The 15,264-nt window shown below is 45.4% G+C and overlaps 1 protein-coding gene across 2 annotated transcripts in view; it reads left to right on the top strand.

Annotated features, from left to right (window-relative positions):
- LSAMP (limbic system associated membrane protein) overlaps positions 1 to 15,264 on the top strand; it is a 317,345-nt gene that overhangs the window by 134,991 nt on the left and 167,090 nt on the right. For both annotated transcript variants that reach the window (XM_062005010.1, XM_062005002.1), the window contains exon 2: positions 12,899 to 13,131. In XM_062005010.1, coding sequence (XP_061860994.1) covers positions 12,899 to 13,131 — 233 coding nt within the window. The remainder of the gene's footprint in view (positions 1 to 12,898; positions 13,132 to 15,264) is intronic.

Raw genomic sequence — 15,264 nt, 5'->3', positions numbered from 1 at the left:
CAGCTTTTGTTTCCAGCTATAAAATCATTTCATTGTATGACTTGGCACAACCTGTTCCTTTCCTTCTCCAATATATTCCCATATGTGTAGAAAAGTCAATGTAATGCTTCTCCTCTGCAAAGCACAAGAACTTCAGTTTCCACAGTGCTTAGTCCATTTGACAAAAACAGTGCTTGTTGTCCAGCATGTGCTGAGTTGCCTTGCAAGGCCAAGTCCTGCAAGGGTCTCAGAGGAAAGACAGCACAAGGTATTTTTGTGGTAAGTAGGATGGCAAGGAAATCTAGCTGTGGGAATTATTCCTGCCCCCGTTTCTCAAAGATTTGTACCTTTCTGCCATTCTACTTCCAATCTTGAGTTTTTAAGCCAGTTCCTGGCTTTCATGCCAACAGAAGAAACTCCTTCAAATATATCTTGACATTTCTTCCATTCTTACCTCTCGCCTGGGCTAGTTATTTATTTATAAACATGTCCTCTTCTGCAAGGCATGTTGTGTGTGTGGGGATAAAGGTATGCTCAGATCAAAGCTCTTGGGAATTCTCTCTCAGCAGCTTCTCTTCTCTACCTTCCTTGCAAGTCTTTTTCAGATGCCTCCTTTCACAAGGCCTGATGGTGGACAAAAGTGGGGCATTAGGGAGAGGCAAAACTTAGCAAAGCTGCAAACAAAGGAGAGAAAGTAGGGTTGGGCATTGCCTGGCAGGTACAGCTTTTCTATGCTTTCCACTTCAAGGAGTTCTTCAACACACAAGATAGATACATCATGCCAGCCTGAAGTTTGCAGCACTTCGTTCTACAATCATAAAACACCAGTCGGACAGGTTTTAAAAAGTATGTCATTTTGGGCGGCAAGATAAGTGGCTGTATTGGTAAAGGGGCTCACTCTGCCAAATGCTGTTTGGAAAATTTAGTTCTTGTGTGTTAGTTTGGAAGCTGGTAAGCCCAAAAGGAGTTTGACAAATCTGGTCCTAATTTCAATGCTAATTACTTTGAAAAGTCAAGCCTCACTTGTGGCTTCTAGGTGCCTGAGAACTTTACTCTCAGCACATTTGGGAATACAGACATATGTCAATGGCTCTGGGAAATAAAAACACTTATAGTCTTTTTATCAGTAGGTTTTAGCCTGTCCATGTATGACAGATGCAGTTTATGAAAAGAAACACATACCTTGTACTCCAGTTTATTCCAGTACAGTATAAAGAGGTCTAAGATAAATGTTTAGCTGTATGTGAAGTGAAAGTAGCTGAAAACATCGCTTCATCCAAAAAAAAAACCAAACCTGTGAGAGTTGTCTTCTGACGTATTGCTGAACTCTGCCAGATGGATGCTGAAAATAGTAAGACCAGGTCATTGTAGTTTGTTTTCACGGCAGCCACTGTGAAGCTGTTTTCTGCACAGTTCTGGTCATCCACCCAACTTTATTTTAAATGTCTGAAACTATAGGAACTTCCTTGTTTTCCTTGGGAAACTTTTATCAAAACTAGCTCTTGTAGATGAGAAGTTTTTCCTTAAGTTTGAACAGACTTACTTCTCTTCTTTTTCTGACCTCTTACTCCTTTCTAGACCCCTCTACGTCTTGCTAAATAATTTCTCTCTTCCCTCAGTGCTTTCAGCTTTCAAAGAGGTATAGCTTGTCAACATGTCCCTTTTAAGTCCTCTCTTACTCAAGTTATACATATTTAATGTTTTAAAGCTTCCCTTAGATGCTGATCCCTCTCCAGCCCTTGATGGATTTTGTTGTTGTTTGCCTCTGAATTCTGTCCAAGTTACCCATATCATCCTGGTAACAAAGTGCCTTGGATTGACTGCACCAGTCCAGGTGCGCTCAGTATTTGGTGGCAGTTGGTTTTGGGTGGGATTAAAAAGAAACACAGCAGAATCTCTCAAAGGGAATCTACTTTGTGGTCTCCTCTCTGAGAGCATTATTTCACAATGGTATTTCAGGACTGGCTTTAGATATGGAAATGACAGTGTTCATCTTGCTCAGAAGCTGTTCTCTGCTTTCAAGTGGGAGAGAGATGGGAAAGGGGAAGAGGGGTTAAGCTCCTCAAAGGCTTTGTCTACATTAGGCTTTTTTGGTCGTATTTCTCAGTGTGGCTTGCACGGATGCAGCTCACACCACAGTGGCACTGATGACAGCTGTGTTGCAGGCAGGGAAACTAACATGTTTCACTACATGTTGTCTCTGCAATCTCTACAAGCCCTGACTCCACCAGCAACGCTGCAGCAGCAGAAGCCGGAGGGGGAAAAGGTCAGCTGTAAATAATAACTAGAGTATTTGCGCAGCAAGGAGGTGTCCTTCGTTGAAATACAGCAGCTGGGATTGAGCAGGAAGGATGGGCCCACACTGACTTTCACCCTAAAATGACATCCTTCATAGTCAGCTGCTGGTGGCTTGAGGGCAACACCTGGAAAAGGGGATCATTGCTTGAGCCACCTCTGATACTCTCATGACTTCAGAAAAGAAGGGAAAGTTAAGTCTTATTTCCCTAATATCACTCTCATTCCCACCCTAATCTGCCTCTTCAAGGAGTGTCAAGACCTATTTCTGCTTGGTCCAGGTCCTTCTCTCCTACCTGCACCCCCAACAAGGGATAATGCTCCAGATGTGGTATTGTCCTTTCCCTTTTGCAGAAAGAGCAATACGAGATAGAATGTAGGTTACAGTGCGCAAAGTAGAGAACACATTCCCATGCTTCAGGTACCATGCTCTTTGAATACTGGAAGGATCTATTTCTTATAGTACAAAACACAGGAGACACCTACCAGTTTCACATAACACTTAAATCTGATATTCTTTCACAGCCTTATACCAATTAATGGTTAACTGACTAAATTCTCAGCGAGAAAGTATCACCAACGTGAGATGTTAATGAGTTTGAAAAAAGAAAAAGGGGGCAACGGGCTGAGAAATGCCTGGGGATAAGAAAGGCAGAGTACAAACTTACAAGGTGGAATGCAAGCTGTCATTCAGAGAGGAGGCCAACTTACATTTACTTGGGGCTAGATTAATAGGCTTTTATGGTCGGGAAGGATCATGAAATTATGTAGATGGTGATTTACACTGTTCTTTTAGGAGGCTTTCCACTTTCTTTTGAAATGCCTGTCACTAATCACAAGAGGATAGTCACTGGACTATACAGCCCAGTGCTCCAACTTTGTGGTGCATGTTTGCTTCTGCTACCAATTCCCATTTCCTTCCTTAAACATTCAAGTGTGGACATCTGAGCACTTAGTTCCTTCTACCTCCATGGAGAGGTGCTGCTACTGTAGATCTGTTGTAGAGTTCCACTACCTTGGTCACTACCCCAGCAGGTGTTGACTCTGGTGGCCAACATCAGTCCCTGACAAGCCTTTGGCCCTAATCTGATAGTCTGCTTGGCTGTATTTTCCCACGTCAGAAACTTCCCCAGAGGTGGTACATGGCTTCAAGCTGCCTGGCAGTCAGCTCTTTCTGACCTGTTGCCGGTACTGTGGGCATGCCCCTCTTCTGCAGCAGCCCCAAGAGCACATGCTGACATCATCACTTTGCTGCGTGTGCAGCATGTACAGCACCTTGCTCTTTGGAATTGGGCCCTGGCACCAGAGCACCGATCACATGGACTGTTCTGCAGGGTAACATGTGGCTCTGCATGTGCAATTGTGAAAGGGAGAAATGGGGAACCTTTCTACCATACAAAAATATGGGTGATGTTTCCCCAAAGCTCCAGTTGTAATTATTTCAGTCTTAAGTTTTGTAGTCCCCTTCCTTGAGTAAACCACTGGAATCCACAAGCTGGAAAGTGCTATTTGCAGTGACACATCTCTCTTCAGCTATGAGGAGTTGATTTGCAAATCTCACCTTTGCTCTGTGACAGACTCTGATGACACCTCCTGCATTTGTAGCCTGTGATTGTGGCGTCAGGAAAGGACCTGAGATCACATAAAATGCTTGAAGCTCCCCTTTAGCATCAGTCTCCCATTCCTTCTTGTGTTTGCACCATCCCTTCTCCTGCCCTGCCCTCACTCTGCTTCTTTCTGTGTTCCCCTCTCTTTCAGAGCTGCCCTTTGCATTACTAATTTGTGGCATTATCTCATTCTCCAGTAGCTGTGCTGACTGCCTTGATGTTTCTCACCAGCTTTTGCCTCTCTCCCCCTCTTTCTCTCCCTCCCTTGCCGCCCTATGATGTAGCACTGCCTTTCTCCATCTGCCCGATTGTCTCTCTGCTTTTTATCTGGGTGTTGGAGCTCCAGGTGCTGTCATTCTCTGCGACAGCACAGAACATTTCAGATTGCCTCTGCGGCTGGATAATTACCAGATACAGAGTCACGTGGACTTCCCAGCCAAACTCTCCCTCCCCTCCTGTCAGAGGAGGAGATCACATCGCTGAAACACATTTTTTTAATTATTTATTTTTAGAAGAGATCCGGGGGAAAAGTTTGGAAATGGCTTTTCTGGAGTTACTTAGTGATGACCAGATGAAAGTTACCTACAAGGCACTGGGGATTCAGGTGGAAGAAATAGCTGATTTCCAGTACTGACATTTGTGAAGGAAAATAAAAGGGATGATAGTCTGTATGGGTGTATTGTTAACTCTCCTATTCTCATCCTTGATGTATCCCCTAACCAGGAAAAATTCCTAATGTTGCAGACACTTGTCGGTAGCTGTTTGTTTTCTGGTCCTTTTACAAATTTGTAGTAAAAACCAATTGTCTTTCAGTGAACTTGAGTTTTTAGGTGACCAGGGGTTCTTTTCAAATGCCAGCTTGTGTCTTAGTGATGGCAAAAGCACTTAGTGTAAGTGCACTTACTTAGTGTAAGTGCAATGCAACCAAAAAGGCAAATCATCTGGCAAATGTTCCTCGTTTGCATTCTGCCTTGTCTTTCGTATTCCCTGTTTTTCCCTTTTGACAGTGCAGGAGTCCTGTGATGCTATGGGAAGCTGTGGACAGTAGGGCAAGGCACATACATACTTCTGGTTGAACGTTTCACTGAGGCCATGTGATCAATAGCTGATGGGCATCACTTAATCACATTGGATCAAGATGAGAGACAGGTTTCAAGCAGGAACATAAAGGGACATTGAGGAGTCCTCAGCTAACCCAAAAGGGAAAAAGAGAGCTCAGGATCTGTCTCCTCAGCAGTCTCATCCTCCCAGTTGATCTCAGTGCAAGACCCTGATGCAAGCTGTCAGAGCATTTGGCATTTCTGCAAGCATCAGCCAAAGAGCAGTTCAGCCTCTCTGTGCACACGTGGGGAGTGAATCTGCTCTGGCAGGAGCTCTGTAACCAGAGACAGTCACTCTAGATAGGCACCTCAGAGTGGGCAAAGAGCCATCCAAGGCTTTCCTGACTGTGCTGTAAAGAAATGGAGGGTTTTTCCTAGGTCTGGTGTGATACAGGAAAACCCAGCACCGTGATGATAGACCTTAATGCAAAGCTTTTTCTTTATTTTTGAAGTTTTAAACTGTGCTAGGATATGGCTGGGATGGAGTTAACTTAGTTCATAGCGACTCATATTGATATTGTTGAGAAGATATCTCTGCTGGAATGGATGTAGGCTGAAGTTGCTTATGCAGGTATACCGATCCCCAGAAGATGAGGAGAGCGATAAATCATGCCACTATAAGTTCTTTTATTCTGATATAGTTACATCTACCCCAGGAGAGCACTGGCATAAGAATTACTATAATTTTGGGCTTGATTTCTTTTTTTTTTTTTTCCTCAACAAACAGGAATCTATACTCTTACATAGTCCTTTTAACACAAAGAAACCCTATGTGAGAACAGCTGTGTGTCTGCTAGTGAGAGCCCATGCAGCTAGCTGTCTTTTTAGGCTGGTGTATTTTTGGTGAATTCCCTTGGGTTTCATTTTCCACACGTATCATATGGACTGAGAGACAAGGATGCTCACAGCACATGAGCAGTTCTGCACTGATAGTCATATTCACTGGTTGCAATTCTTTTTGCTTTCATTAGAAAGAGTTGAAGGGAGAGAGAGTGAGATAGGAACGTTTCTCTACAAGGCACAGGGGAGTCCTCATCTAGAAAGCTGGGTATGAATTCTGGTCACGAAAGAGAAATTCAGACTGGAGTAGGTACTGAGAAGGGCTACTGGGATGTTCAGGGCGATGGAGAGTCTATCATAGAAGAAGAAAGTAGCCGAGTTTGGCTTGTTGAGCCCAGCAAAATGAAGGCTGAGAGGGAATATGATTACTCTCTCCGAACACGCTAGAAGATAAGAACCCAGGAGAGGGAAGAGCTATTTAAGCTAAAGGATGGTGTTAGCTTGAGAAGGAATGGATATAAACCAGCCATGAATAAATCTAGACTTAGAATTAGAAAAAAAAGAAAAGAGTTTCTAATCAGCAGGGCAGAAAGACTTTGAACAGCCTGCAGTAGGAAGCGGGAAGAAGGTATCTCCTGCAAAACGCGCTAGACTGAAGTTTAGGAATGAGGTACATCTCTGAGAAAGATGATGACGTACAGCAGGCCATGTCAGCAGAGGCCAGGGTTCCCTAACCCAGGAAGTCTGTCCAAGCCTCACGCCCACAAAGTGCCAATTTACCAAAGAGGATGAGCAGAATTGCGGGCATCCTGTCAGCTCTGCACCACCCCAACTGGAGAGAGCCCAAGTCATCACCTGAGCGCTGAGATACTCAGGGAGCTGCAGACAGGCATGAAGACTGAGGTCACAGCATAGTATGGCTGAAAGAAAGCGTGGGCTGAACAGATGTGGCAGCTTCCCCCTCCTGCCAGTTTTCTAGTGCAGGGCTGGCTTTAAGCAGTAATTTTCTAAATCCTCCCAAGGGCCTGTGTTATCACGCTGGCAATTGGTGGCTCGGGAGCTATTTATGCCACGTTTTGGGAAACCATCCTGCTTTAGCACAGCCTTTGCTCACAAACAGGGACCCTGTTGTGGGTCGTGGTACGTCAGGAGAGGAGCAGCAAGCTGAAGAAGGCTGGTGAAAGAGAGGAGCAGTGGCAGCAGGCAGAGAAGTTTGAGCAACACTTCATGTCCATGTGTGTTCAAACTTGGTAAAATGAGGCTTTTGGTCTTGGCTGAAAGGAGATTTTAGATTCTCAGTTGATGCAGTCTCGCACTGTCATCCACTTAGGAGGCCCTTGCCTTCTCAGAGATTAAGATACATTCAGCTGCAACTGTCGTCTGTAGCATCTTCTGCTGAGGAGAACCTGATCCGGAGCACTGGAAATAACCCAGGGCCAACAGCTCCTACATTACTCCTCTAGACTACGTGCTCCTATGTGCTGAACCAGTGTACTCCTATGGTGGGGACTGCAGGCCAAGGAAAGAGAGCTGGCTGCTGCAGCAGCAGCGCTGCCGTGCACCTGAAATGCAGGCAGTCTGGCACTGCAGTGGTCATGCACGGCAGGGCCTGGCTGGGCCCTTCACTGGAACACTCTTCCTGGGAGCGCCAGGACTGCCATGTCTGTGGTTTGTCCTTAGTCCTTGCTGCCCACATCCCCACTGGCCCATAGTGGAGACCTGGGCTCTTACTGCCGGCCCGGTGACCACTGCTCTGTTTGAGTCCTTGCCACGCAGGGAAGGGCTGAGGACCATGAGCATACAAAATGAATTACGAATGTGACTTGCTCTTGAGCTTTCCTCACTAGGCCACATTAGCTTTCCAGGATCATACTTTGCAACACAATGGAGAATTTGTCTTGCATGTTCAGAGCTGGCAGCCGGGAGCTGACGTTGCTTTGTGCTGAGCAAGCTGTGTTTGATCCCTCTCTCTTTTCCCTCTTGCCATTTTGCTGCCAGGGGTAGAGGGCAGCAGGGGAAGTTGTTAGCTGGATCCTGTGAGTGTGTGTGAAGTAAGAAGATTAGAGCAGGCTCATCAGAGAGCGGAGGGGAAGGCAGGAGATCTGATCCAGAGTGGGTTGTGACATCCTCTGGTGAAAGCTAGTCACGTCTCTCGGCGAGTGCAATGGGGTGGGTTTCGGGTTCTTAATTGCATGTGGATCAGTCTGACGAGAGTTTGGACCTGCTATACAGAGAATTGTCTTAGAGAAGGCATGATCAAAGGGTTAACAGAGAAAAGATGATTAAAGAGGAGTGTGGGAGTTATGACACAGAGCTGTCGCCACAGCATACTTAGGAGAAAGAGGGCAGAAAATGCAGTCCGAAACCACACTATTTATTTTATTTTTTCCCCCCCAAAATGAGGTAAGAGCTGTGACTTGCTGGTGAAGCAGCATGCTGTATTTCATTAATTCTAGCAGCTTGCCACTTCTCACTAGCGAGGCTCTGGCAGAGAACAGTGAGAGTGGGTCTACTCGAAAAAAAATGTATTTACTTGGATTTGAAACAACAAAAAAACCCCCAAACAATTATCCCAGGTTCAAGACAACCCAGTGCACCATCAATAACGCTGTAAAATCCCTGCCATGTTAAAGTAATCATTTAAACAGCAGCTTTACCGGGCCCTACAGGGCTTCCTTCCTGCCTCTTCATCACTGTAGGCTCTAAACATCATCCACCCCCTCCAAACACCAATTGAACTTACCCTGATAAGATCCCCCCAAAGGCAATAAAATACTCTGACTGCAATTCTGTAGCCCAGGGCCATAGCTGCTGTGCTGCTTTCTCTGAGGCAGAACAGGAAGCACTCCGGTGAGCTCCCAGCTTTCCTGCATCCTCCTCCTCACCCCTTTCAGCCCCCACCCTGGCAGTACTGCATCCAGTCCAGAGAGCCTGTGCTGGGGCGTACCAACCAAATGTTGCCTCTTGGCAGCATGCCCATCTGTTCGCCAGAGGGAAGGGAGGGTGGAAAGCTTAGGCATGAGAGCGGATAGAGTGACAGGCACAACATCAACTGTGAGGAGTGTTACAGCCACATGCTAGGAAATCAAAGCACTGCACGGCAGGGCCTTGTCTGGAGGAGGAGCAGGAGTCGCTGAGGCTAAGAATCAAGCATCAAGACCCAAGCAAGGCAGAGCAGGTGGTGAGCCTTGGTATTCACCAGGAGAGGGGATGTGGATGGCTGAGCCTCCTTCTTCTTTTCTTTCATTGGTCTCCCACCTATCAATAGGAATAAGCCCAAATGCTTTCATGAAAAAGAATAAAAAAGACATTTCTCCTACCTAGGTGGAGTTTACCTCAGAATCTAAGAAGGCAGGTTCACAGGAGCAATGCTTTGGCCCAGGCCTGCGCATTAGGTCGGCAGACATAGGAGGGGAGAGGATGAGCAGCAAAGCTTGCTTCCAGCTTTTGTCCTCCCTCTGCCAGGGTGCTGTTGAATATCCCCTCTCAGCCTGAAATCCAGACATTGGGAATGGTGGTGGGCAGCCCTCCCTCCCAATTGAGCTGATAGTTCCTACTGAAGATTCCAAAGCATTTTCCTGTGGCAAAAGCATCACCCCTTCCCCTCTCTCCCGTATCATGGCTGGCCCTTGTCATCTGCATTTGCACCTGGGGAAGCTGGGGCTGGGGGAGGTGTGTGAAGGTGGCCCAGGTTCCTTTTGCCACATCCAGTTTCCAACCATCTTTACCTGACTGGTTGTTATACAGTCGTTATCCACTGCATGAGAATTGGACAAGCACCTGTCGCAGCTAAAAACGGTGCTGTCACTCAGGAACGTTGGGTGCCAAAGTTTGCCATGTTTGTTCACAACACAATGAGGAGGGCTAGAGAATCACAGCAGCAAGATATTTTTTTTGGTCCTTCTGTGCCTTGTTTGAATTGGTGCTGAGATCAATAGTTCCTGAAACCCTGCAGCGATCGTGCAAGGCATGACTGCCACCACTAGCTGTTCCTCTCGTTAGCCACATCAAGAGATGTCAAGAAATTAAACCTTAAGGAAACTGTAAGAAAAAGCAAAACAGATGGATAGCAAATCATTTATTAGCGTTCACTGATGCTGGCAGTAATGCTTTCAATAAGCCTAATGAAAAGCGTTTGACTGTCTCTGTGAACTTGGTTATCGATTATTAGTGAACGATAAGAGTCGTTTGATATCTTGTTGATGCCGTGCTCCTATTGCATTGCAATTAAAATGTCAGTTAACGTGCCATTTAATATTCTATTAGTATTGAATTAGCACTTGTTACACTGTGAAAATCATCACCATAAATCCTTATTAAAGCATGATCCATATAACTGGGTGGCATCTCTGGCAGACTAAGATGGTGAGTGTGAGCAGACAGACATACTGAGATGCATCATCCACATGGATACATGTTCAGATTTACACGAGCACTTGGAATTTCCACATTTGTACATTGATTTTTCCCTGACAGTTTGAGAGGAATAAACATGCTGAGCAGAGCAGCTCAAATCTATTTCACTTACTCTTCGTATTTTCCTACTTTCACTCTCATTCACTCTTCTCTTTGCTTTATTTCAGTAGTACCTGATAGCTTGTTTTGGGGGTGCTTGCAGGTTTGTCTAACTGTAGCTATTGTCTACTATTCTAAGACTTACCTCAGGGGGGTGCGTGACACATTTTCTGTTCAGCAGAGAAGAGATAGAGTCCCCATGTGAGTGTCCCCTTGGGAGCAAGAGGACAAGGCTTTGGCTCTGACCACACTGATGAGCTGTTGTTGACCCAAGGGGCATCACATGGACATCTTTACTACCTCCAAGCAGAGGCATGTAATAACTGAGTGCAGGGCAGAGCCATGGAGTGCTATGGTGCAGGTCCAGAAAGCAGCCTGGCTGGGCTGGTGCAGTGCACTGCATCAGCTGGTTCCCTACAACACTGATAAGTGTGCTGGGAGATTTTCAGAAGTGACTGAAACTTCAGCTCCTACTGACCTCAGCTTCAGCTATTAATATGTTTAGCTTCTCACTGCCACTCCCCTTGGGATTTTCACAAATCCAAAATGTGCAGAGAGGAGCTTTGAACACCTTAGAAACCCACAGTTCTTACTGCTGATAGGACTACACAGACGCATGTACAAGAACGTTGGTGATCCTAAGGCAGCTGGCTCTGGAGGCAGCCTGAGTGTCTCAGCAGGGCCACTGCTCCCTGCCCTGAGGCACAGTGTCCTCCCTGGGTTCTTGCCTCTAGCTTCTATGCCTAGTGATTGCAGCCCAGAGTGGGCAACTGAATCGGAGCACCATCACATTGCAATGGTACCGGTTTCTACATGTAAGTGGTTGTTCATAGATTCTCCTGCCCCTTTCTCTTTTACAAAGACCAATTTTTAAAAAGCGAAGTGCAGATCATAGCTGAGAGCTCACCTCATGGCAAGTGCTTGACTGGCTGTGAAGATGGGCTCTAGCCTGAGGGTCAAACCCTTGCTCCCTTCCCTCTACTCGATGGCAGCAATGCTGGCCAGGGTCTGTTGGGCTGTTCTCTAAAGCAAATGTTTGTTGGATCAGGCAGAGCTGCTTCCAGCTTGGCCAGCAGTGTGGCGTGCCTCCCATTGACATCCACACAGCCTGGCTTTCCTCCCGTCCACAAGTAACCTCAGAATAAGTCAGAGAGCAGCCATGGGCATGCCAAAAGGGAGAGGGTGAGGGATGCCAGCCATAATGGTAGGGTCACATAACAAGGGATGGCAGCTGCAGCACAACATGAATGAAATGCATTCAAATAGAGGAACTTGGAAAATGTGTGACCCATGGTAAGAGGCTGTATGAAAGCCTACTGTCAAATATTTGTCTTATCTTGAAGTGATAATCTTTATCCTCTCTCTTAAATACAGCACATGCGTGGATAGTGGCAGGGAGACGTGCTGGATTATTTGGCTGTGGGGAGGCTGTGGGCAGAGCTCTGAGGAGTGAATGTGCAACAGCTCAGGAGTCTGAGCTATTTATCCACATGGTGTGAGCTGCTTCAGGGCAAACACCCTCAGCCTGTCTTGAGCCCAGCCCTGGTGGATATAGCTGCCAGGGTGAAAGAGGACTTATGTCTCCATGTCTTCTTCAGCCCTGAACCACTTAAATGTGACATAGCTGAGAGCAAACATTGTGCCTTTGTGTTGGCACCTCCTCATGTCTTCTGTGCGAACCACCTCTGGAGATGGGAAGTAGTACAGAGCAGGTACCTTGGCCAAAATGCACTGTCTGTCAAGGGACAAAATACTTGTCATGCAGTTGCAACAGGGTTAGTCTATCCTCTGCCTCACAGTGATTTGCAGTCAGGGCTACTGTGGTTGTCAGGCCTGCTGCCACTTCTCTGTCTGCGTTGCTCTCATTCCTCCTATCTCACCTGGGATGTTCAGAGGACATGCTGCATGCATCATAGGGATGGCAGTGATATCCCAGCAGCCTCTCCTTTTCAGCCCAAAGTCTGCACTAAACAAGAAAATGTGCATTGGCAAGGGGCTCTGCGTGTGTATGTATGTATGTTAGGGGGTGGTGCTTGAGAAGTGAATCACTGAGGAGTGTATGCAAGAAAGTCATATTTTGTCAGAAGGATGGAGAGGAGAGAGATACTATAGCTCCCTACCCTTGTGAAGCTGAAATCAAAGGATGGAGCAACTATGCTCTGAGTGGACAAAGCTGTAGCTCTGAACCTTTGCCCTCCGGACTTGCAGTGATCTGGGAGTATGACTCTCTAGTAGATCTGAAGGTTAGGGAGAGGCATGGGAAGAACTACTTCTGACCTTTCCCATTGACAGGGTTAGAAGAGATTTGGTAACTAGGACCTCTTGTGTCCTTCCAAAGTAATTTTTGGTGCAGGTATAGACCACAGACAAAATGAAAAGAGAACAGGATGCATGGCTGCCCCAAATGCCATGGTTTCATAAACCATAAGTTCCTGAAACCCTGAAAAAAAATCATTGTGAAATATGTGGTCGTGGGACAGAAATGGTGAGGAGGTGCAGTAGTTCACTGGCAAGACAGGAGTGTGCTACAGAGTTTCTGAGCAAAGTAGTAAAGGGAAGAGATCAAATGGAAGTGATGGAGAGGTTTGTTAATCTCCCCCTCACCTTTCTCATCCTCTGCAGGTGTTATGTAGAAGACAGAAGCTCCAAGGTGGCCTGGTTAAACCGTTCTGGCATTATTTTTGCTGGAGAGGACAAGTGGTCCCTGGACCCTCGAGTAGAGCTGGAGAAGAGAAACCCCCTGGAATACAGCCTGCGGATCCAGAAGGTGGATGTCTACGATGAGGGGTCCTATACATGCTCAGTGCAGACACAGCATCACCCCAAGACTTCCCAGGTTTACTTGATTGTGCAAGGTAAGTAACATGGTTGAGAAGAGAGCAAAGAGCAAAATACGCAGTGGGTGGAGAGATGTATTGCTTTCCTGGAGAAACCCTAAAGGCAGTAGCCTGTGCATCCCTTACATTTGCAACAGGAGCCAGCATGATCTGTCCCCTTTCACTGTGGTGCGGTGTGGCTTTACTCTGCTGTCAGTCTGTCCATTCAAAAGGAATGACAAAGCAGAGGACACCAATGATGTCAAGACATATTCAAGTACAGTGCAAACCTGACTCCTGGCTCTGGTTGTTCTGGTGCTGAGTGGAAAGCGTTTGTTAATAATGATGCTTGTCAGAACATTGTGCTGCCTCATCTCTTCCCAGACAGCGCCCTGGTTTCTTCGCCTCCTCCTTCCTCAGATTTTCCTTAATTTTTTTCTTGTGTCAACAAGTTACTGTGCTGTGTTTTTTGGCCTTCTGTTGTCAACTCTTTGCAAGGCTGGGGAATTAATTTTCCTGGGTGTTTTCTGTCTGGGTCATTGGTTTGCAGGCTGCACTGTCGCTAGACATGTGAAACCTGGTACCTGAGGTAGCTGCCATGTACTTTATATTGCCCTCTCCTTTTTTAGTTACCTCTTCCTCTCTGTGTTGTAAAAAACTAGAAACTTGTTGATCTGAACCAGCATTGTCCTATCTGTCTGCTTGCATTCATGGTATAACAGAGAGTAAACACATTAAGGAGTTCACCAATTACTGGTAAGGGTATTATGTAGTTTACTTGTTCAATGCTGTCCAGATCTGAATACCAAACGAGTGAGTTTACTCAGTTTTGGTTTGTTTTGCTTTTAATCTTCAGGCCATTCTGTCTATCTGCCTATTTATCTAAAATATTTATGGAGCAGCTTAGATAGATAGATACGTATGAATGTGTTCGATACATATTACAGATTTGTTCAGCTTCTACATTATCATTCAGGCAGGAGTTTGTTATTTCTCCTGATTTCTCTAGTAACCGAAAAGGCTGCGTGTTTTCTTTTCCCCAGCAAGTGTCTGAATCGCTCTGGATATAAATGCATGCATGAAGGGACTCTTTCTCTTGCTAGTATTACTTGGGAAGCTAGGGACTAATTAAAATACTGTGTGTTTATCTGCAAGGTGAAGTCCAGACGTGTGGTCAGAAGTGATGCTTTACAAGTGAGAGTAGTGAGAGAGAAGACTCCTGGTTTGTCTTCTTGAACAAAATCCTCCCCCAGCAGCAAGAAGAGAGGCACGTGCCAGCAAGCAGAACAGCTCTCCTGGCTTGTCTGAGTGTTTGCTGGAGTGTGCCTGGCATGAAACGCACTTACCAGCCCTGGAGGTGTACCCTGCCTCGCTGCTTACTGTAGCAGTGCACAGCTAACCTGCTCTGCATGGTTTATTGCTGGTAAAATCTCACAGCATACAATTTCCATTTAGCTGTCAAGGAAAATATAGGTATAAATGAATTTCAGAGCCATGCACATGTATTATTAATTTTATTTGTGCCTATTAGACATGGGCCCAAGCAGCTAAATTGAGTTCTCTAGTTTAGCTTTCACCTAAATGTGTGGGTGTCCAGCTCTGAGCTACTGCCACCTTTCTGGAGATGAGAAAACTAATGTTTTGGCACACCTAAACTCTGGATGTCTGTAAACAAGGTATCTGTGTATAATCTTTGTTCTAATGCCTGCCACAGACTTAGCAAAAGACCCATTGTGATATCATGCTTACTTTCAAAGCCTCGAGTCCTGTAATCCTGTAATTAGGTGAAACTCATAGCTTTGATTTTTTTTTAAAGCTAAATTTCATCTGGTAAAAAAAAACCTCAAGCAAATTAGAGCTACAAAATCCTTTACCACTTGGAAGAGTTAGACTCATCATTTTAAACCATATTTTTATTAGTTTAAAACTAATAAATAATTCACTTTAAATAATCTTAACTGATAAAACTAATTCATTAGAAGATAGTATGTAGAAATAGTAGAAAATAATCCCTTTCCTTTCCGAGTGTAATTTTCTCATATTGATTATTGTTATTCTCAAATTTGCAAGTTGTCTGCCTGAAAAATAGTCTACTGCTAGTACAAATGAAAAGAGTTTGGTTATTGAATCATGCTAAGCTTTTTGATTTTATTTATTTAACATAGTTTATTT

This window comes from Colius striatus, chromosome 1, assembly GCF_028858725.1.
Source record: "Colius striatus isolate bColStr4 chromosome 1, bColStr4.1.hap1, whole genome shotgun sequence".
Classification (NCBI taxonomy): Eukaryota; Metazoa; Chordata; class Aves; order Coliiformes; family Coliidae; genus Colius; species Colius striatus.
This window is presented reverse-complemented; position numbering and strand designations above follow the sequence as displayed.